The sequence below is a fragment of the Gordionus sp. m RMFG-2023 genome, chromosome 1 (assembly GCF_954871325.1).
Source record: "Gordionus sp. m RMFG-2023 chromosome 1, tfGorSpeb1-WG-v2, whole genome shotgun sequence".
Taxonomy (NCBI): Eukaryota; Metazoa; Nematomorpha; class Gordioida; order Chordodea; family Parachordodidae; genus Gordionus; species Gordionus sp. m RMFG-2023.
Genome location: NC_088775.1, coordinates 32,944,596 through 32,970,411, shown reverse-complemented (window position 1 = coordinate 32,970,411; position 25,816 = coordinate 32,944,596). Strand labels below are relative to the sequence as shown.

The following is a 25,816-nucleotide window of genomic DNA, read 5'->3' as shown; positions in this document are numbered from 1 at the left end:
TTTCTCTTATTCTTCTTTTCGCTTTTCCTTTTTTTAAAAATCTTATCTTGCCTAATTTAGGTTTATACTAGATTCTGCTTATTAACATAGAATGAATAAAAAAACAATAGTATAGTCTACATTAATATACTTGCCTAGATCTAGTGTTGCGTAATCGGCTAATTTTAGCCGACTATAAAACGGCTTAGCCGAGATTTTAGGTGAATATATCGGCTAAGCCTAAAAATTGGCTAAAATAAATTAGTCAAAAATTCTGCATCGATGCCTAGCATTAATTATTATTTATTTATTTTAGTAAAATAATTTATTTTTATATTTTATTATTATCAACAAATAAACATGATATGATTTAATATTTTTTATTTATATTGTTTTATTTTGAAATGAAAATAAATTTATTTATTTAATGTTTTTTAATAAAAAAAAATAATATCCTGCTATTGTAAAAATGTAATATTCTTTTTAATATAATATATTAGTGATTTTCACAATCTTCTTTTTAAATAAATCTTTATTGAGGAATTATATTGTAAATTTTATTAGATAAAAAAACAATCTTTTAGGTGAAATCTTTTATAATTTTTTTTTATCAATTTTGTAAAATTATCTATTTTTTATTAAATGAGGTGTTTTTTTAAAATAATTTTTTAAAAATATTTATATTAAACTTTTTTGATGTTATTTTATATAATTTTTTTAAGGATAATATTTTAATGTGACAATTGTCATAATCGTTATTTTTAAAGTTTTTTGAATTTTTTTGACGAATATATGTTAAAATAAGTATTCATAACATATTTAAATAAAATTTAGTGAAGATTTACCTTAAAAAAGTGACAATTGTCATAATCGTTATTTTTAAAGTTTTCTGATTTTTTTTGACCAAAATAGATTAAAATAAGTATTAATCAGGGTTGGGCAAATTTTCAGAAAATTGTATTCGGATACAGATACAGATACTTTATTAAATTTTGTATTTAAGATACAAGATACTTTAGAAAAATTTCAATAAGATATAAGATACAAGATACTTGTATTTTTTTAAAAAAAAGTATCTAAGATACAAGTTACTTTTTAAAAAAACTTTAAATAGTCAAAATCAAAATGTATAAAGCTTTATTTTCTTATTTATAATATAAATTTATAAAAAAATATTTAAAATAAATTGTAGAAAATAACAAATTAAAAGATAATGCGATATTCCATTTAATAATTATATAATTAGTAAATAATAATAAATCAGCATTATATATCAGCATTATATATCAGCATTATATATCAGCATTATTTTTTAATATTATTAATTTTTCAAATGATTTATCGCTTAATCTTTGACGATTTGGTCTATTAACCATATTAGCAAGGCTAAATAATCTTTCAAAGGGGGCTGAGGAGGGTAATATTGTGTTATATTTAATAAATATTTCTTTTATATATTTATAACTATTTAACATATTTATACTCCGCCTGTCATCTTTCATATAATTTAGGACCTCTATTTCAATATCATTTATTGAATTATTAGAATTGGATGTGGTACTTTTAAGGCAAAAGTAATCATCATCTTCATCAATTGAAGATTTGTTGAAGTATTAATTTCAATATTATTTTTAAAAACAATTAAAATTTCATGTAACCAAATCATGAAGGTATTTTTTTCTTTTTCACCATCAATCCAACGATTTTTAAAATAGGGATGAGAAATAGTTGCCAAAAATGCACTTTTAAAATTGTTATCAAAATCATATATATTTTTAAATCTTTTATTTAAATAATTTTCTATGGCAATAGCTAATGGTTTGCAAAATTGTAGATTGGTTTGAATTAAATTTTTTTTAACGACATTTAAAATTGGAGCTGATTCTCCATAATAGCAGTTGATTTCACTCTGTATTTTGTCAATCGCTATAGCCAATGGGACCATTATATTGCAATATTCTTCTAAATATTGAATTTCAATATCTCTTAATTTAGGAAATTCTAGTTTTTGACATAATTTAGGAAGTTCGCCTTTAAATTTTAATGAAGACTATCATACAAACTATTCCATCAAGTGCAACAAGGTGTAACTAATTGTTTTCCTAAAACTGCTTTGATAAGTTCTGCAGTTTTGCCTATTATTTGCATTCCATAGCTTAGTACATTTAGCTATTGCAGGATGATGAATTTTAGAAATGTTAGGAGAATCCTTAATATCTCTCTCGACATCTGTTGTGGCAATTAGACTTATCGTATGGCACAAACAACGAATGTGTTGAGGCAATGTTATTGAGGCTTCTTTAGACCCTTAAATAATCAAATAAATAATTTTATTTGAATAAAATTTTTTACTAAATTTACAATATCATAATAAATTTTAAAGAAGTATTAAATAATACTTTCAATGATTTCGAATTCTATACATTCATCATCATTGATGTCAAAGTCATTCTCTACAGCTTCCATAGAATATCCAAACTCCTTGAAAGCTTTCTTAAAGTTAGAGCCATTATCTGTAACAGTTGCTATAACTTTTTCGTCAATACCAAAGTCACGATGAATTTCCTTATTATGATCATCTTGAAGTACTTCAAAAAATTTGCCATTAAGTATGCTTAGTTTAAATTTATTGTTATAATTTTCGGTTGAAGAATCATCTGAAGACGAAGATCATATTATTCTATTTTCTTATTCCATAATTTTAAAATAGACAGATATAAAACGATTTAAATATGGTAGTTCTAATTGTTAGCAAATTGCTATATGACGACCAACGTCATATATCAAAAATTATCTTAAAATATCTAAATTTTGATTAAATTTTTCATTTAAATCTTAAAACAATATCATTTTAAATTTTAATACTATTTAAATTAACCAATATAATTTTTTTTAAAGTATCTGTATCTTTTTGAATACAAAGTTGATTAAGATACAAATACTTTTAAATAATATGTATCTTAGATACTGGATACAAGATACTTTACAAAATTTTAAAAAAGATACAAGATATAAAAGTATCTTGTATCTTAGATACAAATATCCGCGATACTGCCCAACCCTGGTATTAATAACATGTTTAAATGAAAATTTAGTAAAGATGTACCATAAAAAAGTGACAATTGTCATAATCGTTATTTAAAGTTTTTTTAAATTTTTTTAACGAAAATAGATTAAAATAAGTATTGATAACATGTTTAAATAAAAATTTAGTGAAGATGTACCATAGAAAAGTGACAATTGTCATAATCGTTATTTTTAAAGTTTTTTGAATTTTTTTGACGAAAATATGTTTAAATAAGTATTGATAACATGTTTAAATTAAATTTAGTGAAGATGTACCGTATAAAAATGACAATTATCATAATCGTTATTTTTAAGGTTTTTTAAATTTTTTTGACGAAAATATGTTAAAATAAGTATTGATAACATGTTTAAATAAAATTTAGTGAAGATGTATCATTGATAAGTGACAATTGTCATAATCTTAATTTTTAATTTTTTTGACGAAAAATATTAAAATAAGTATTGATAACATGTTTAAATTAAATTTAGTGAAGATGTACCGTAGAAAAGTGACAATTGTCATAATCGTTATTTTTAAAGTTTTTTAAATTTTTTTGACGTAAATGGGCTAAACTAAGTATTGATAACATGTTTAAATAAAAATTTAGTAAAGATGTATCATAGATAAGTGACAATTGTCATAGTCGTAGTTTTTAAAGTTTTTTGAATTTTTTTGACGTAAATAGGCTAAAATAAGTATTGATAACATATTTAACATAAAACAACATTAAAAAATACAGGACTAAAAATTTTGGCTAGGCCTAATTTTTTTTTAAAAAAAGGAACCGGGACGAAATTTTATTTAAAAAATTATGGTCATGCAAATAACACCTCTTCTGCTATCTCATAAATTAATTATTTACAAAAACCACATTTAAGAATACTTAAACAACACATAATATGAATAAAAATCACCTTTAAAAAAATTTAATAAAAAAATCTATTAATATTTACATCAAATTTTATGAAAAAATAGAAAAAAAATGTCGAGTTAATAATTGATTATTTATTAATCAAATTATCTTTAGCTTAACAAAAAATAAATATTTGTATTTTAATTTCTTAACCTATAAAATTAATTATAGCACTTAACCCATTTGCTTCAAAAAACTTAAAAATAACGATTATGAAAAGTGTTCCTTATCTATGATACATCTTCACTAAATTTTTATTTTAACATATTATCAATACTTATTTTAGCCTATTTACGTCAAAAAACTTTAAAAACTACGATTATGACAATTGTCACTTTGGTACATCTTCACTAACTTATTTTAACATTTTCCAGAGACCTGCAGAGGTACCATTTGCACGGCCCGGCTCTGTTTTAAATTTTTTAGGCCCGGCCCGGCCCGCATATTTTTTTAAAAAATTTTTTACGGCCCGGCCCGGATTTAAAAATTTAAGGCCCTGCCCGGATATTTTTAAAAAAAAATTTCACGGCTCGGAATTTTTTAAAATTATATTCGACCTGGTGTATACAAAAATTCACCTATGAGGTATTTTACCTTATTTTTCAGCGAGTATTATCGCTTATTATTTAAAAAATACATGTAAAAAGCTAATATTTTGAGAAAATTATATTGAATTTATAAAAATTATAAAACTGTTATTTATAAAAATGATATTTTGAGCATATACTATATTTTATATTGCATTTATAAAAATAAAACTAAAATTCATAAAATTGGTAATAATATTTTGAGCATATATAATATTTTATATTGCATTTAAAATAAATAAAACGAATATTTAATTTATAAAAATGGAAAATATTTTGGGAAATCGCTATTTAAAAAAATACATGTATAATAAATAGTATTTTGAAAATATAATCTAATTGCACAATATTAATATAATTTATTTTATAATATAAATTTTTAACAAAAGAAGATAATTGTAATATATAATATTGTAAAAAAAGATAATGAAAAATGTTGGATTAAAAACTTTCATGACTCGAGGTAAATATAATAAATGCAATAAATATTTGACAGTTTGCAAAGTAAAAAACCAGCATGATTGACGAAACCCTATACTCAAGAAAGATATAAAAATTCACAAATTATCATGAAGAAAGAGAAGCATATCTTGAAGATTACTTCTTCTTTCTTCAAGAATTCTCCCAGTAGTGGAAAAATTCCGCTCACAGAAGCAGGAATTGCCAATACCCGGTTTGTCAATTTTGCTATTGGAAATTCGCTTTGATGAGCCGCCCACCACTCTAACAAATTATCCACCTTAAATGTTTCATCTATTTTTTTATTTATGTAATTATAATATTCATCATCGGGTATTGACATATTACCAGAATTACCATCGCCCCATTTGTCATAAAACGATTCAGTTTGTTTAACAACAGTCGTAATTTGACTGGTCTATGGTATTTCATTTACTTCCTGAGCCTCTTGTAATTTAATATAATCTTTTATATAGTTTTCCGTCATCTTGCGATCTGGCCCTGACAACATACGTAATTGCTTGAATTTGAGACAGGGAAAAAGAGAAATAAAATGATACTTGTGTAAAACAAATTTTTCAATTAAAAAATGCTTTATATTAAGTAAAATCAATTTTATTTCTCCTTTTTCGCTTTGAAAGGTATTACAAACTTCAAGAAGTGATATTCCTTTATTTGATTGTTTTGGTAAAATATATTCTAAAAATTTAGATATGAATTATAAAAAAATATATTAATAATACTTGAATATTGGGGCTTATTTAAGATATTCCTTTATTTGATTGTGTTTTGGTAAAATATCTTGTAAAAATTTAGATATGAATTATAAAAAAATATATTAATACTTTGAATAAATTTGCAGGAAATTAATAATTAGATCGATCTGTGGGTGTTAGGTAGTGTTAACCATCACCCAATATTATATTAATCATAACTATAATATAATATAATCTTATAACCATTAACTCATAATGTAAAAATTTTTATAAAAAATATTAAGGCCCGGCCCGGGTTTAACAGTCTTAGGCCCTGCCCGGATATATTTAAAAAAAATTTTTTTAGGCCCGGCCCGGATATGTTTAAAAAAATTTTTTAGGCCCGGCCCGGGTTTATTTAAAAAATTTAAAATACGTCCCGGGCCGGGTTTAGGGCCGGGCCTGCAGGTCTCTGATATTTTCGTCAAAAAACTTTGAAAATAATGATTTTGACAATTGATTTCTATGGTACATCTTCACTAAATTTTTATATTTTCGTCAAAAAAATTTAAAAAAAACTTTAAAAATAACGATTATGACAATTGTCACTTTTCTATGGTACATCTTCACTAAATTTTATTTATAGACGTTATCAATACTTATTTTATTCTATTTTCGTCAAAAATAATCAAAAAACTTTAAAAATAACGATTATGACAATTGTCACATTAAAATATTATCATTAAAAAGATTATATAAAATAACATCAAAAAAGTTTAATATAAATATTATTAAAAAATTTTTTTAAAAAAACCTCATTTAATAAAAAATAGATAATTTTACAAAATTGATAAAAAAAAAATTATAAAATATTGAGGCTTAGCCGATTTTTAGTCTTAGCCTTATTAGGCTTAGGCATAGTTTTTAGCCGATTACGCAACTCTACCTAGATCCAATCTTAAATAGGAAAAATATATTTTTAAATAATATAAAAATATTAATCATACACATTAGTGTAAAAATAACGCAGCATCATAGACTTCACAACTTGGGGGCTTGACGTTAATAACATTATTTTTGCTCTCAGAGATATCGAACATGGGGTAATATGGATCTGGGGTAAGTTTGGACCACTTTTAGAAAATCGATTTTTGATTAAGTTCCTGTTATCAAAATTTCTACTAAATGGAATTTAAAATTTCATAACCTGAATTTGGGTCCAGAACTTTGATTTTTTGACGCATTCAATGTGATTAAGCCCTAAATCTTTTAAAATATAATATAGCGCAAGCACCAGAAACACCAAGCCTACGAGGCCGAGCTCGCCGTGAATGCAGACAGAGTGCAAGCCCTGGTAGCTACCGGGGCCAATCTAATAGCCCGCGGGCGTTGCGGGGGTTCGGAGGGGGCTGTAGAAGACCGCCTTCGCACCCTTGGGCAGCAATGGGATGCCCTCACTGCGCGGTCACGCGCCAAGAGCACTGCTTTGAAAGAGGCCCACAAGAAGCGTTCCTTCGGGGCCGCCCTAAAGGACTTACAATTTTGGCTTGAGGAGGTCCGGGCCGGGATTGAACCTGGTAATACCGGCGCCGGGGAAGAGGCTGGCAGCGGTGCAGTAGGATACGCCAATCTCGCAGCGGCCCTGAAAAAGCAAGCCGCCTTGGAAGCCGACCTGGCGTCTCACGAGGTTTGTCTGTTAATTTATTTTTATATATTTTCTCTCTTCGAACTTATAATTATAAAGCAAAATAAATCGTTTTATATCATGGCCACCAAAATAACTATATTTTTCAAACTTAAGAAAACTAAAAAGGGAGACGATGATTTTCATTTAAAAAAAAAGCCTTATATTAAAATTCCATTGATTGATTCGTTATTTTGTTGATTTTCTAAAAACGAGTCGACCAATTATTAGGCCTTTTCACCTATATTCCTGATATATATAATTGAAGTATATTTTTAGAAGTATAATTTTTTTTTTATTTCTTATGAAATCGCATTTTTTTATATGCAAATTGACAAAAAAATCCAAAATAATAAAATAAACACTTTACAAAAAATAACGAAATAAACAATTAATAAATAACATTTATCCCCAATCTAATTGGTTTGTTGAGTTTGAGGCCACGACCGCAAGCGGTTCTACCGTGGGATAAGGTGAGGGATCGGCCGAATTCGTGGGACCGGTTTTTAACTTTGTCATCATCCAGAGTAATTTTAGTAATTTAACTTTATTGTTAAAATGTTACAATTTACAAAATAATTAAAAACTACGCACAATCAGTTTTCATAAAAAAATATATTAATTTACAAAAAAAAACACGAAAATAATTAATGATCAAAAAGTTGTTTTGTTTTCAACCTTTATAATTTTTAAAACAAAAAGGAAAAAAAAGTTGTTATTTAATCGCGATACAATCATTCATGAAACTGGTAAGAACCAGTTTCAAATGCAATATAAAAATAAGGTAAAATATATCAATTTCATAACAAAATAAAGGAAGATGGGAAAACAAAAGAAACAAGTAGAAAAAAAAAGAAATAAGTTGTACGGGACAAAGGAGGGGGAGGTAGAACATAACACTCCTCCCCTCTTAAATACGGCTACCCGGCCGTCGGCGCCGATTTCATTCTTAATTCCTACGAAAATAAACCAAGACGGTATTCGCCGCACCGCTGGTTTAGAGCGGATTTAATAACGAAGGTAAACCCTACCTTAAGTCAATAAAATAAATAAACGGCATTAGCCGCACCGCTGGTTTAGAGCGGATTTAATAACGAAGGTAAATCCTACCTTAAGTCAATAAAATAAATAAAACGGCATTCACTGCACCGCTGGTTTAGAGCGGATTTAATTACGTCTAACTTTTGAAAATACGTGGTGGACATATAAAAAAAGGGGATTTGTAACAGGTGGATGACCACACAAAAAAAATCAATATATATATAAAATCAAAATACAATGTTTTAAAAAAAAAAGGTGTTTTTTTTGTGGAAATACGGCATTCTCCTCCCCTCTTAAATTGGGCTACCTCGGGGTGGTAGGTCCAAGAGCTCTTGTGGGTTATTTGAAATTTGTTGAGTCTGTTTGTACGCAGTCGTTTTGTCTGGTAAGTTGGGTTCGAGAAATGAGAGTACTTGGGCTTCTTCCTCCTTGTTGGGATCTTTGGTGGCTTTGAGACAGTTGGGGATGGGCGATTCGATCGGTTGGCGAATAAAGTGAGAACTTCCAGGTTTGTTAGGGAATGGGTCGTCTATTGTGTTAGCTCTTCTTGATTTTCGGGTTCCCGTCGAGGTCGGATATCTCGGCTATCGTCGGGCTTTTTGAGCTGTTTCTACGTAATAAACGACAGATCCTAGAACCTCCATTATAGTTCCTTTTTCCCATCGTGGTTTGGGAAGGCTTGGGGGTGTTCAAACCCATACTAGATCCCCCTTTCTTAGATCGGGCTGAACCGGGTAGTGTTTGGTGCGAAATGCTGATTTTTCATGGAGGAGGTCTAATGGTCGTCTGATCTTGCGTTCAAGATATCGCATGGCTGGGGTTTGCTTCGTGGTTGGATGCAGAGTGTTTCTATAGGCTATTAGAAAGTTGGTTAGCTGGGTTTGAATTTCTGTGCGAGGAAACCCTCTTATAGCATTTTTAAAGGTTCGTACGAATCGTTCCGCTATTCCATTACTTTGGGGGGAGTACGGGGGGGGGGTGTAGATATGGGTTATTCCATGGCGGTCACAATATTGGTTTAATTCGTGGCTGACAAACTGGGGTCCGTTGTCGGTTATGAGGTTTCGCGGATAGCCTAGGTGATTAAAAATGCATTCTAACGCTGTTAGGAGGGCCTTGGATGTAGTGTTATTCAAGCGGGCTATTTCTGGCCATTTGGAATAGGCATCTACTAGAATTAGCCAATGTACTTGATGTATGGGTCCAGCGAGGTCGACTTGTACCATTTCTCCCACTGTGCTGGCGACGGGCCAGTGGTGTAGTAATCTCTGGGGGAAGTTTTCTTTGAATAGTTGACAACGGTTGCACATTTCACTGATTTTTGTGATATCTTTATTTAATCGGGGCCACCAGACTTAAATCCTCGCGGTTTCCTTCATTCGAACAATACCCGGGTGTCCACTATGAATCTCTTGTAAGATAGCGGGTCGTAAGGTTTTGGGAATGATTAACCGGGTTCCCCGGACAATTATCTCCCCATCTATTGACAATTCATCTTTTATGTTCCAATATTCTTGTAATTCGGTGGTTGTTATCTTGGGGGGCCAGCCATTTCGTATAATTTCTTTGATCTGTGATAATTCTGGGTCTTGCATGGTTATGGATTCTATTTTATCTCTAGTGAAGGGTAGGTCTTTAATACGGGTCTGTAGAATTTGGTTTACCTCGGTTTCGTCTTGATGGTCGATGTTAGGGAGCGGTAGTCGGGAAAGAGCGTCGGTATTCATATTTGTGGGCCCTGTTTTGTAATGGATGTTGAAATTGAAGCCCGTTAATGTTACTCCCCATCTTTGTAATCTTGCGGAAGTCATGGTAGGGATCCCAATTTTTTTTCCGTATATGGCTAGTAGGGGCTTATGGTCTGTGTTTATGATGAATTGTCTTCCTAGTAGGAATTGTCGGAATCTCTTAACGGCAAAAATAATGGCCAAGGCTTCTTTCTCTACGGTGGAATAGTTGATTTCGGCCTTTGATAACGTTCGGGAAGCATAGGCTAAAGGTTTTTCGATATCGTTATCCCATAGATGTGATAGCACGGCTCCTAAACCATAAGCGGAAGCATCACAAGATAGAGTGAGGGTGGTTTCGAGGTTATAATTGCAAAGGATTTGGGGGGAAATCAATAGGGTCTTGATGGAATTGAAGCTGTCAGATGTGGTTTGGTTCCAATTGAACTTTACCCCTTGGTGTAATAGATCGTATAACGGTTTAGCTATGGTAGACATGTTTGGTATAAATTTTGCATAGTAGGTAACGAGACCAATGAAGGATCGCACTTCGTGACGTTTTTTGGAACTGGACAATTTTTGATGGATTCTGTTGTTCTAGGACTAGGGGTTAACCCGTCTGCATTAATGATGTGTCCCAAATATTCCACTGAGGGTTGCGCTAATTTGCATTTTTTTAGATTTATTCTTAAATTAAAATCATCCAATCGTGTGAAGAGCTGATGCAAATTGAACCAGTGTTCCGCCGGAGTTTTCCCTGATACTAGAATATCGTCTATTTGTTCATTTTATGCCCCAGGTGTATTTCCGTAATTGTAGAGAAAAATAGCTAAAGTGGTTTCTAAATCCCCTTCGTTTCTTTTATTCTTGCTCTGTTTAAAAGTTCGAACTAAACGTTCCGCCATACCGTTTGTCTGAGGAGGGTATGGACTTCCGTGCACTAATTGTATTCCGTTTTTTTAGAAAAAATCATTGAATTCTTTACTGCTGAATTGTCACCCGTTATCAAAAATATTATCTTAGGAAATTCGAATCTGGCAAAGATATTTATTAATATTCTTATCGTGCTTTCGGTTGTAGTACTAGTTATGGGAACTATTTCTAGCCAGCAACTGCTAGCATCTATCACTAGCATCCAATAATGATTTTGAAATAGTCCAGCCAAATCAATATGTAATCAGTGCCATGCTTTTGGTGGTTTTGATAGAAACATTATTTGAAAAATGTAGAAGATACCAGAAACAACACGATACGCCTCAAAAGACATCATTTCGAAATTATAAAATAAATATTTTAAAAAAAATACAAAAATAACCAAATAAACAATTTAATACTAACAATACCCTTTATTATTTTGTAAAAAAAGAATCTCCCTTTATTATTTTGTAAAAAAAGAATCTATTTCAAGCAGAGGTACACCGATAATCTTTTTACCGATATCCAATCTCGATTAAAAAAAAATTAACATATAATTATGTGTAAATAGCTATGATCATCAATATTATCATTATAATTAATTTATACAATTAAACTAAAAGGAGAAATGTAAATTATTTTAAAATAAAATTTGATTTTTTAACACATGAAAATTATAAAATTAAACTTATCAAAGATTTTTACTCGAAAGTAGATTATTTTTTAAGCTATAAATCTTTCTTTCTTTTTATTTCAGTTTAGAAATTTTTGTATGATTTTTTTTTGAAAACTTATCTTTGAGTATCGTTCAAAATTGAAAGTATCTGATTCCAAGATAATTAGCTGATTCTTTATGTAGATAATAATAAACTCTTTTATATAAATCGATATATTTATCCCTTTTTGTATCTTTGCCACTTTTGAGTGCCAAGTTTTTAGATTCGTGTGTGGTACTCATCTAAGAAATTTTTAAAATGCTTTCAATAATTTTTTATGGAGGCATATATGTTTATCAAATGTAAGATTTGAGTGCTTAATGTTTTTTTTTAAAGAAAGAAAAAAATAATATTAAATTTTCAGGAGAGAATTTTTTAAAAAAAATTTTCTTACATTTTTCATAGCAAATCAATATGTAATCATGCGAATAAAGGATTATTCTAAATTATATTTTCCCATTATTATTGCTGATATGAAAGAATATAGTTACTGAAGTTCATTCATTTATCAAATGTGGAGATAGAACACTATAATACTCAACCGACGATATCCCATTCTTAACTATAATATTAACCAGGGGCGTCGCTAGCCTTTACAATCTCAGGGGGCTCAACTAAAAAAATTTTATGGAGGCGAAGTCCCCCATATCCCCAATTTTCGCCCGTTTTTACCCGGCCTTCGGCCAGGTTTTATATTAATATATTATACTTTTTTTAAATTTTCTAACTCTAAACTATTATTCTGAATTTCATATTTTATCATTTATTATATTTTGTATACAAAATAAAAATAATTAAAACAATACAAGACATATCTAAAAATAATATTTTTTAATACAAAATCTATTACAGTATAAAATATTTTCGATGGTTGATATAAAAAAAATTTGCGTCTAAAGAATTACAAGTGATAAAAAAGGTTAATTAATATGCCTCAATTGATAATGGTTTTTTAAAAACCACATAAGGCTATATAATTCTTAGCAACTTACATTGATAAAGGTCATGAAACTAATATAACTCTCTGTTACCATTTTAGACAATGTTTTATAGAATGAACTAATAAGAAAAAATTTATAGGCCTTACCAAATTAACTCTTGAAGAGAATATAAACGACCAATCTAAATCATAAAACTATATGGTAGTTAGAGCTTCCTCTTAGATGACATGATGGAAGCTAGATAAATAATCGAGTGTAAGATATTAAATTTCTAAAAGATTATCTCTCATTTTTAATGATATATAAACGACTACACAGTTTACCATTATTGCATATCTAAAATATGCAATCATATGCTCTCAGCAACTGTAGTAAAAATCTTAAATTACATAGCCACACAAATAATAGATGCTGGTTAATTTACAGTCATTGCCATGACACTCACGATGGTAACCCATATCAGAATTTATTATGTTAGATAAATTGATGAAACAAAAACACTATAAATCTTTAGAAGAAATTATGCAAATATATTGAAGCTTTGAGTTATTTACACGACAAGGATGACATATTAGAAATGAAACAGTTTGTAACTATAAAATAAGAACCAGAGTGATATCATGAAAGTAATTAAAATTTTATATATTATTGTCGCACCATTTCTAGTTGGTATATTATATCTTAAAATAATAGTAGTTAGTAATAATATCTAAAATATTTTCGTATTAAAAATTTAACTCAAAACTGTTTTTCAAAGAAAAAAATAGCTTTCCTAAAAACACGTAAAAAAGAGAAGAAAAGAAGATATCTAATTTATTACATCCATTGTGGTATGAATAATAAGATGTTTTATTATAATAATATTTTAAATAAATAGATGGCATCAGTGGCCCCTACAACGGGGGGGGGGATCCGAAGCATCAGTAAATTTGAGGGGGGTACCTTTTTTTTTTAAAAAAAATTTTATTTTAATATTTAAAAATTTTTTTTTTATTGTTTTGCTACATCCATCCATAACCAATTGATTTCTGGTTTATGTATGTAATAATAAGACCCCCCTATTATTTTAATATGTATTGACGGAAATTTTAGATCGATGTTTAGTAAGTTAGGTTGTTATCAGAGATTTCTTGTCATAAATTATTTTTCCAATTTCAAAATATGCCTAAAAATATTAACCAAAAATAATAAAATGTGTTAGAAAAAATATAATATCTGACTTTTTTAATGATCGTGAAATTTAATAGTGATATTATTGTGCATGAACACAGACACATATGATGGCCGATTATGGAAAGCTTTCACACAACAAAAATTCCATATTACAATTACCCCAGAAAGAATGTGTGGATAATAATCGTTCTATCATAAGAATATTAATAACATGTCTAGGTTATTTAATATCTCGTAACCAAGCCTTCTACTGAACAGGCTACAAGAAGGCAATATGACGGGCCTTATTAAACTCATTGCAGATTCTGAACCTGTACTGGGAGAAAAACAATAAGGGATTAAAAACTAAATCATATGCAAATCTATTAACATATAATAACATAAATATTCTCATTAAACCATGAAAAATATGGTTATAAAAAAAATTCAAAATGAGATTGAATTTAACAGGTGCTTTTCAATCATAGTTGATGGCACATATGATGTTTCGAAATTAGAAGCAATAGCTTTGACTAAGATATGTTGAAAATAGTGAGACGCCGAAGCCTGTTGAAAGACTGATTGACATATATTGTACGGGAAATACCACAGGTCTCGATATTAAGCATAATATAATGTCCAAACTTGGCTCGATGAATTTACCTTTTGAATTCCTAGTTGGGTAAAGTTATGATGGCGCCTCAAACATGAGTGGAAGAATCAATAGTGTGCAGGCCTTGATTAGAGCAGAGGCGCCAAAGGCAGCTTTTATTTGGTGTTATTGTCATTGATTAAATTTAATCATTGTTCAATTATGCCAATCAATTAAAGAACTTCAAATGTTCTAGGAATACTAGATGAGATTTATATCTATTTTAATGGTGTAAAAAGATATGAGGTACTCAAAAAATTTCAGTGTAATGATCTGAAAAAATCGCAACGATTTCTACGCATCAAGAATACCACTCGGTAATAGTACCTTATTTATTTATTTTTAAAATGTTTTTTTATTTAGAAGCTGGCTATCGTCATATTGTAAATTTTTTTTTACTTTATGATGCCTTGAGGGCAGCTTTAACAAATTTAAAGGATTCTGAAGATCCTGCCACTTCCACTATGGATAGTGCTATAGTCTTTAGAATAGAAAAATTTGATTTTATCTTATCACTTAGTGTTTTGGATAAAATATTGTTGATAACAAGTTTGGCTTGTACAAAATTGCAAACCATTTCGAAGGATATAGGGTTTGCAATAAATCAAATTCAATTGACAAAAGATTGCTTGATTAATTTAAGAAGTATAATATAAATTATTGTCTTAATTATTTTTTAATCTAATAGATATTAACACTGAATTTTTGGATGTTTTTTCAAAGGCACAAGATTTCATGAAGGAGAGAAATCTACCTTTTGATTTTAAAAGTTCTAAACTTCAAACATTACAATCCAAAAAGGAGAGGAGGTATATATACTTTCAGCATTAAATATAGAAATTTTTTTTAGCTTTAAAATAGGTGTGTTTTATGCTGCACTCGATTTAATTATTATGCAGTTTAACGAAAGATTTAATTAGTGTTGCGTAATCGGCTAATTTTAGCCGACTAAAAACGGCTTAGCCGAGATTTTAGGTGGAAAAATCGGCTAAGCCTAATTAGGTATAGCCTAAAAATCGGCTAAGCCTAAAAATCGGCTAAGCCTAAAAATGGGCTAAGCCTAAAAATGGGCTAAGCCTAAAAATGGGCTAAAATAAATTAGTCAAAATTCTGCATCGATGTTAGCATTAATTATTATTTATTTATTATAGTAAAATAATTTATTTTATTATTATGATATGATTTAATATTTTTTATTTATATTATTATATTTTGAAATGAAAATAAATTTATTTATTTGATGTTTTTTTTAAAAAAAAAAATATGCTGCTATATTGTAAAAATGTAATATTCTTTTTAATATAATTTATTAGTGATTTTCACAATCTCCTTTGTAAATACATCTTTTATTGAGGAACTATATTGTAAATTTTATTAGATAATTAAACAATCTTTTAGGTGAAATCTTTTATCATTTTTTAAAAATTATCTATTTATTATTAAATGAGGTGGATTTTATGAAACATTTTTGATGTTATTTTATATGATCTTTTTAAGGATAATATTTTAATGTGACAATTGTCATAATCGTTCTTTTATAAGTTTTTTGAAGAAAGTATGTTAAAATAAGTATTAATAACATGTGTAAATACAAATTTAGTGAAGATGTACCAATGAAAAGTGACAATTGTCATAATGGTTAATTTTAAAGTTTTTTTGACGAAAATTTGTTAAAATAAGTATTAATAACATGTGTAAATATAAATTTAGTGAAGATGTACCATAGAAAAGTGACAATTGTCATAATCATTATTTTTAAAGTTTTTTGAATTTTTTTGACGAAAATATGTTAAAATAAGTATTAATAACATGTGTAAATATAAATTTAGTGAAGATGTACCAATGTAAAGTGACATTTGTCATAATCGTTAATTTTAAAGTTTTATGAATTTTTTTGAAGAAAATATGTTAAAATAAGAATTAATAACATGTGTAAATATAAATTTAATGAAGATGTACCAATGAAAAGTGACAATTGTCATAATGGTTAATTTTAAAGTTTTTTTGACGAAAATTTGTTAAAATAAGTATTAATAACATGTGTAAATATAAATTTAGTGAAGATGTACCATAGAAAAGTGACAATTGTCATAATCATTATTTTTAAAGTTTTTGAATTTTTTTGACGAAAATATGTTAAAATAAGTATTAATAACATGTGTAAATATAAATTTAGTGAAGATGTACCAATGTAAAGTGACATTTGTCATAATCGTTAATTTTAAAGTTTTATGAATTTTTTTGAAGAAAATATGTTAAAATAACTATTAATAACATGTGTAAATATAAATTTAGTGAAAATGTACCAATGAAAAGTGACATTTGTCATAATTGTTATTTTTAAAGTTTTTTGAATTTTTTTGAAGAAAATATGTTAAAATAAATATTAAAAACATGTTTAAATAAAAATTTAGTGAAGATGTACCAATGAAAAGTAACAATTGTCATAATCGCTATATTTAAAGTTTTTGAATTTTACTCACAAAGATATTTTAAAATAAGTATTGATAACATGTTTAAATAAAAATTTAGTGAAGATGTACTCTAGATAAGCGACAATTGTCATAATCGTTATTTTTAAAGTTTTTTGATTTTTTTTGACGAAAATAGTTAACTTGCATCGATATTGATTTTAAAATAGAAAAAAAAGTTTATCCAAATTTTAACCAAGATTGTCAGGTGAAAATTGGCAAAAAAATAATAATTTCTAACTTAGGATTAGATATTATGATATAAATTTTGCATATTAATTTCTGACCCGATGAACAAATGTAATAAAATGCCAATTTGCTCCTGTTTTTGGTAAAGAATCTATTATTACCATATGTTTTTCTATGGCATATACTCAGGCAATTTTAATTTTACAATCTATATTTTTACCCATTTACATCAAAGAAATTTTAAAAATAACGATTATGACAATTGTCACTTTTCTATACTACATCTTCACTAAATTTTTATTTAAACATGTTATTAATACTTATTTTAACATATTTTCTTCAAAAAAATTCAAAAAACTTTAAAAATAACGATTATGACAATTGTCAATTTTCTATGGTACATCTTCACTAAATTTTTATTTAAACATGTTATTAATACTTATTTTAAAATATTTTCGTCAAAAAAATTCAAAAAACTTTAATAATAACGATTATGACAATTGTCACTTTTCATTGTCTTCACTAAATTTTTATTTAAACATGTTTTTAATACTTATTTTAACATATTTTCTTCAAAAAAATTCCAAAAACTTATAAAATAACGATTATGATAATTGTCACTTTTCTATGGTACATCTTCACCAAATTTTTATTTAAACATGTTTTTACTTATTTTAACATATTTTCTTCAAAAAAATTCAAAAATAACGATTATGACAAATGTCACTTTTCATTGGTACATCTTCACTAAATTTATATTTACACATATACTTATTTTTATTTTCTTCAAAAAAATTCAAAAAACTTATAAAATAACGATTATGATAAATGTCACTTTTCATTGGTACATCTTCACTAAATTTATATTTACACATGTTATTAATACTTATTTTAACCTATTTTCTTCAAAAAACTTTAAAAATAACGATTATGACAATTGTCACTTTTCATTGTCTTCACTAAATTTATATTTACACATGTTTTTAATACTTATTTTAAACATATTTTCTTCAAAAAAATTCAAAAAACTTTAAAAATAACGATTATGACAATTGTCAATTTTCTATGGTACATCTTCACTAAATTTTTATTTAAACATGTTATTAATACTTATTTTAACATATTGTCGTCAAAAAAATTCAAAAAACTTTAAAAATATATGGTACATCTTCACCAAATTTTTATTTAAACATGTTTTTACTTATTTTAACATATTTTCTTCAAAAAAATTCAAAAAACTTTAAAAATAACGATTATGACAAATGTCACTTTTCATTGGTACATCTTCACTAAATTTATATTTACACATATACTTATTTTTATTTTCTTCAAAAAAATTCAAAAAACTTATAAAATAACGATTATGATAAATGTCACTTTTCATTGGTACATCTTCACTAAATTTATATTTACACATGTTATTAATACTTATTTTAACCTATTTTCTTCAAAAAACTTTAAAAATAACGATTATGACAATTGTCACTTTTCATTGTCTTCACTAAATTTATATTTACACATGTTTTTAATACTTATTTTAAACATATTTTCTTCAAAAAAATTCAAAAAACTTTAAAAATAACGATTATGACAATTGTCAATTTTCTATGGTACATCTTCACTAAATTTTTATTTAAACATGTTATTAATACTTATTTTAACATATTGTCGTCAAAAAAATTCAAAAAACTTTAAAAATATATGGTACATCTTCACCAAATTTTTATTTAAACATGTTTTTACTTGTTTTAACATATTTTCTTCAAAAAACTTTAAAAATAACGATTATGACAAATGTCACTTTTCATTGGTACATCTTCACTAAATTTATATTTACACATATACTTATTTTTATTTTCTTCAAAAAAATTCAAAAAACTTATAAAATAACGATTATGATAAATGTCACTTTTCATTGGTACATCTTCACTAAATTTATAATTACACATGTTATTAATACTTATTTTAACCTATTTTCCTCAAAAAACTTTAAAAATAACGATTATGACAATTGTCACTTTTCATTGTCTTCACTAAATTTATATTTACACATGTTTTTAATACTTATTTTAAACATATTTTCTTCAAAAAAATTCAAAAAACTTTAAAAATAACGATTATGACAATTGTCAATTTTCTATGGTACATCTTCACTAAATTTTTATTTAAACATGTTATTAATACTTATTTTAACATATTGTCGTCAAAAAACTTTAAAAATTGCGATTATGACATTTGTCACTTTTCTTTGGTACATCTTCACTAAATTTATATTTACACATGTTATTAATACTTATTTTAACCTATTTTCTTCAAAAAAATTTATAAAATAACGATTATGACAATTGTCACATTAAAATATTATCCTTAAAAAGATCATATAAAATCATCAAAAAAGTTTCATAAAATCCACCTCATTTAATAAAAAATAGATAATTTAAAAAAAATTATAAAAGATTTCTAAAAGATTGTTTATTTATCTAATAAAATTTACAATATAATTCCTCAATAAAAGATGTATTTATAAAGAAGATTGTGAAAATCACTAATAAATTATATTATAAAGAATATTACAATTTTACAATATAGCAGCATATTATTTTTTTTATTAAAATAACATCAAATAAATAAATTTATTTTTCATTTCAAAATATAATAAAATAAATAAAATAAATTATTTTACTAAAATAAATAAATAATAATTAATACTAAGCATCGATGCAGAATTTTGACTAATTTAATTTTAGCAGATTTATATAGGCTTAACCTAATTAGGCTTAGCCGATTTTTAGTTTTAGCCTATTTTTAGGCTTAACCTAATTAGGCTTAGCCGATTTTTAGTTTTAGCCGATTTTTAGGCTTACCTAATTAGGCTTAGCCGATTTTTATTTTTAGGCTTAGCCTAATATGCTTAGCCGATTTTTAGGCTTAGCCTAATAGGCTTAGCCTTATTAGGATTAGGCGTAGTTTTTAGCCGATTACGCAACACTAGATTTAATGATGATTCGATGAAATTTTTACATCAAACATCATTTTTTTACGCCAAATAATGTGGCAGAAAAATCAATTATTAAAGAAGATATCGAGGATATCTGTGAATTTTACAATTTAAATTCAAGTCAAATTTTCGAAGTATTGAAGTTTAGAAATATTTATAAGATGGCCAAAATAGGGAATGTAATTATTACTCATAACCTAGAGGTTCAAGAATCTAAAGATTTGTCAGATTCTGTTAATTGTAAATTTATTTAATTAAAATATTTTTACCTATACATTATTTAGCTTCTTCTGATGATGATGATAAATCAGGGACTTACGATTCAGATTGGAAAAACTATTCATTTATTTTACATTGTCGTCTACTTTAAAATTTTTCTGCTTTCCCTAATTTAAGAATTTTATATAAATATTTATTAACTATTCCTACAACCTCATGTACTGCCGAAAAAGTCATGAGTAAAATTAAATTAATTAAAACAAAACTTCATAGTACCATGAAAGATTCATTTCTCAATAATTTAACCATATTATCAATGGAAAAAAATTTATTTAAACAATTAAATATTGATGAAATTATAAATTCTTTCGCATTCTCTTTCCCTAATTTATCTAAATTACTAATTTAAAAATAATATTTATAAAGTATATATTTTTTGCATTTTATTTATATATATATTAAAAATTGATGCAAAAAAAATATTTTTGAAATTTATGGGTGTCATAAAATAATTATCATATTTTCGAGGGGGGGGGGGGTATTCTGCTTCATTCGCTCAGAAAGTGTAGGGGCCACTGGATGGCATTAATTAGTTGAATACATATTGTAACTTATATTTATTATCAAAAGCATTGATTAGTAAAATTTTAAAAATATTAACTGTAATATATTATATAACTGTCAAATACGTCTGCAAAAGTAGCATTTTACCTAATATTTTATAAATAATTATATATAATAGAGGATTATAAACTATAGGTCTACTAACTTTTTATAAATAAATCTCTTATACTTATTTGGATTTGGACCTTGAAAATAATTTTAGAAAGAGACATGTTAATTAAATTTAAAAATCAATAATATAGTATTGATTAGTGATGTTAAACTCGGCTAATTATAATTAAATTTGTTAATTTTCAATTAATAAATGATTATATTAATTTAATTAGGGTTATATAATAATTTAAACAATAAAAGTCAATTAAGATTCAACTTTTAATGCTGTTAATATTTATTGAGTGATATTGATATATTTTTAACACAGAATTTAATCGCAAGCTGACATAGTGAAAATATCATTTGTATATATTAATCTAATCTAATAATTAAAATAGTATTCATTTAATAAAAATAGATAGTCTTATTAATTTTTAAATAATAAAATTAAATCTATATACTACTCAATAGAATTATAAAAGAAATTGTTCAGGGAGCAATTAAAAAAATATTTTAGTTCAAGGGGTTATTAAAGAGTCATTAAAAAAAAATTTTGCTTCAGGGGGCTCGAGCTTCTGCTCGCCCACCTTAGCGAAGCCACTGATATAAGGCATTATTATTTGAACGCTCTGAAGACATTTATAAAATTATAGTAATCTTCTGTTTGTCTTGCACCTTTCTGATTACTGATCTAACTCAAAAAAATTTCACTATTTCCTAATTTTATATAAAAAAAATTAACTGCTTTCACATTTAAAAATAACCTCTAGAACCTCAAACATATTTAAGTATGATGCAAAAAAAGTACTTAAAATGACGTTCAATTCAATTATATATAGTGTAAATTAATAAGTTCTCTCACGATTTTCAACCGGCGATTATGAATTTATATAACCCAAAATGAACTTAGTTTCGATAAATGACATATAATACTTAGCTAGATTGACGTTTCATTTAGTTAAATGTTTCAGCGTCGTTTAAATCAGCTGATGACATCATTTCTGGTTTCTCATTTAACAATCTTAATATTAATAAAACTGTAATTTTTTATATAAAATTTCAGTTTAGTTAGTATTGCCATTGATTGCGGTATACATTAAATCCCGTATTTGCTACCTTTTACAGGACACGGTTAATGCCATGAACCAAATGGCATCTGACATTTTCTCGTCCGATACCTCTACCACTCTCATGGATGGTGCCCGAGCTGAGGCCGGAGAGGCGGAGGCTGAAAGTCGGCGATTTACCGAACAGTTCGAATCCCTAAAACGAGCCTCCATCGAGCGGAGAGCACAGCTAGAGGAGGCGGATGCCGTTCACAACTTTCTTCGGGACGTGGACCACGAGGAAGCCTGGATCGAGTACTATCACAATTTGACTTATATTTACTCTTAAAATGTACATTATTTTAGGGCTCTGTTTATATACAAATTTTCCACCGATATATTATCCGATATTCATACAAAACTGATTAAAACCAATGTCATAAAAAATTAATATTTTCATGTAAAAATATAACTAACTGTAATCTATGAACAGCACAAGTAACACCTTGAAATTTTTCCTTTCTCGTGACCAGGCGATATTTAGTGCACTATCACGAATGATTACCTTAAGTGTATTTTTTATTACCCAAAAGGTGATCAGCTCATTTATGTGATGTTAAATGTTTGTGGCTGATTATGACTCATCAAATATTTTAAAATACTTTTCTTATCGCAAAAACATAAATATTACATTTTAAAATAATTCATTATTTTTTTAAAACATTACAATAACAAATAATTGAATTTTAGTTCTTTTTATTCATTTTCTGTTATCGGGAAATTATGTGTGAAATAACCAAAAACAATGATATAATTCGAAACGTTTTTATTGAACATATCGTCCCGATCCCACAAACAGCAAATATTGGCCCAGATCCGATGTAATATTTAATATCGGCACAATCCTACATCATATAAGTATAGCCCACTATGACCATCTCTATAAGGATAAGTTTAACCGGAAAGCTACTCCCTAGATTAAGCTATACCCAAAACGAATGATTCGATTCGTATTTTACGAATACGAATAACAAAATTATTTGATTTGAAAATTTGAATCCAATACTAGTAGTGTTTCGTAATCGGCTAAAAACTACGCCTAAGCCTAATAAGGCTAAGCCTAAAAATTGGCTAAAATAAATTAGTCAAAAATTCTACTATTTATTTATTTTAGTAAAATAATTTATTTTATTTATATTTAATGTAAATATTTTATTATTATCAACAAATAAACATGATATGATTTAATATTTTTTATTTATATTGTTATATTTTGAAATGAAAATAATTTATTTATTTGATGTTCTTTTAATAAAAAAAATAATATGCTGCTATTGTAAAAATGTAATATTCTTTTTAATATAATTTATTAGTGATTTTCACAATCTTCTTTGTAAATACATCTTTTATTGAGAGATTATATTGTAAATTTTAATAGATAAAAAAACAATCTTTTAGGTGAAATCTTTTATAATATTTTTTTTATCAATTTTGTAAAATTATCTATTTTTTTTTATTAAATGAGGTGTTTTTTTTAAATAATTTTTTAAAAATATTTATATTAAACCTTTTTGATGTTATTTTATATGATCTATTTAAGGATAATATAATGTGACAATTGTCATAATTGTTATTTTTAAAGTTTTTTGAATTTTTTTGACGAATATATGTTAAAATAAGTATTGATAACATATTTAATAAAATTTAGTAAAGATATACCGTAGAAAAGTGACAATTGTCATAATCGTTATTTTTAAAGTTTTTGAATTTTTTTGACGAAAATAGATTAAAATAAGTATTGATAACTGAAGAGAAAAGGAAAAATATATATTTTTTATTATTAAAAAATGTTCATCCATTTACTATATATATATTTTTACAAAAAAATAATATTTGACTAAAAATAAAAATACGATCTTAAAATAAACTAAAATTTCAGTTACGACTAAAATAAAGTTTACCATTTGAAAACTAAAATAAAGGTTACAAATTGTAAAACTAATTATATTATCCAAAAATGTTACAATTTGTAAAACTAAAATTATATTATTCGACATTCTCCTTCTTCTAAAGAAGCCTTTACATAAGTTTAATTGTATTGTCATAGTTAGTTTGTTGTCCAAATGTTTTAACGTTTTGACCATCAAGTTGTTTCATAAGTCATAGTAATCGTTGGCTTGTCCCAATCGTTGGTTTGTTTAAATCGTAAGCTTGATATCCTTATCGTAAGTTGTCCTTATAAATCGTGAATTTGTCATATAGCTTGCTTGTAATGCTCAGTCGTTATTATTATCAATTTTCAAAATTGTTATTAGCATCAGTAAGTTGCGAATAATGAGAAGTTGGATATAAGAATAAATGAAGAATGATAAATCAAATAAGATTGTTATATAATATTTTCAGCGTTTTCATGTTTTGCGTTTTAGTATAAGCGTTTTAATATTTAATTTACTTTATTATATTTTAAGTTATGTAGTCTTTTAGCAGGTTTTTGTTAAATTCGCACTGGTCTAGAAATAGGGTTATATCATTTTTATCAGTAATTTTTATATTTTTGTCCACACTTCCCTCCTTAAAAGAATCCTTAGAGTCATAATTAATATTAAAAGAGTTTTTAATTCTTAATTGATCTAAATGTCTCCTCAAAATACCATTCTCTGTCTTAATTTGGAACATCATGTCACTTTCTTTGTGTGTGACCATGCCTTTGCACCATTTTTCAACACCTTGTACTTTGTACCAAACAAAATCTCCTACGTTAAAGGTTCTATTTCGTGGTAAAGTATCGTTTATTTTGTTCTCCTTCTCCTCCGACGGTTTTAATAAGTCCCATATAATTCTAATATTTCGATTGAACATTCTCTGAGATGGTGTAACTCTTGTAGTATAATTACGCGTATTTCTGTAATTAAATAAAAATTTGTCAAGTGCGATGTCTAAGTCAATTTTGATATTCCTTTTCATATGTGTTTTGAACGTTCTACCATGCGTTCTACCTGGCCATTGGATTGCTGGTGATAAGCAGATGTGAGCACATGTTTGATACCAGTTTTACAAATTGTAACATTTTTGAATAATATAATTTTAGTTTTAATTTGTAACCTTTATTTTAGTTTTCAAATGGTAACCTTTATTTTAGTCGTAACTGATATTTTAGTTTATTTTAAGATTGTATTTTTATTTTAGTCAAATATTATTTTTTGTAAAAATATATATATAGTAAATGGATGAACATTTTTTAATAATAAAAAATATATATTTTTCGTTTTCTCTTCATGTTGGCTGGGTGTGAGGTTGGCAAAAAAAACTCGCCACCATGCAATTTTTTTTTTTAATTTTTAAAAAATTTTTTTTTGTCCTCTTCCATATATTTTTATGGTGAGATGTTAGATGTAAAAATATGAATAATAAAAAAAACGAAACAAATAAAAGGTAAAATTTATTTTAAAATTATTCTCACTATGTTTTCCTTCAAACTTATTAATATACCTTGGGATATATCAATTTACGATATACTTTATGAATTGACTTACGATTGTGACATACATTATTCAAGAGAACCCGGCATTGATGATGTTATTTTTGAATTTGTTAATCTCAAGGAAATGATTAAATATTTTGAACAACTTAATGGAAAATTTTACGTTT

The 25,816-nt window shown here is 26.6% G+C and overlaps 1 protein-coding gene across 1 annotated transcript in view; it reads left to right on the top strand.

The window, feature by feature from the left end:
* LOC135931394 (spectrin alpha chain-like) overlaps window positions 1–25,816 on the top strand; it is a 93,204-nt gene that overhangs the window by 47,070 nt on the left and 20,318 nt on the right. Inside the window, exons 31-32 of the mRNA XM_065468466.1 lie at window positions 6,986–7,387; window positions 22,248–22,483. Coding sequence (XP_065324538.1) covers window positions 6,986–7,387; window positions 22,248–22,483 — 638 coding nt within the window. The remainder of the gene's footprint in view (window positions 1–6,985; window positions 7,388–22,247; window positions 22,484–25,816) is intronic.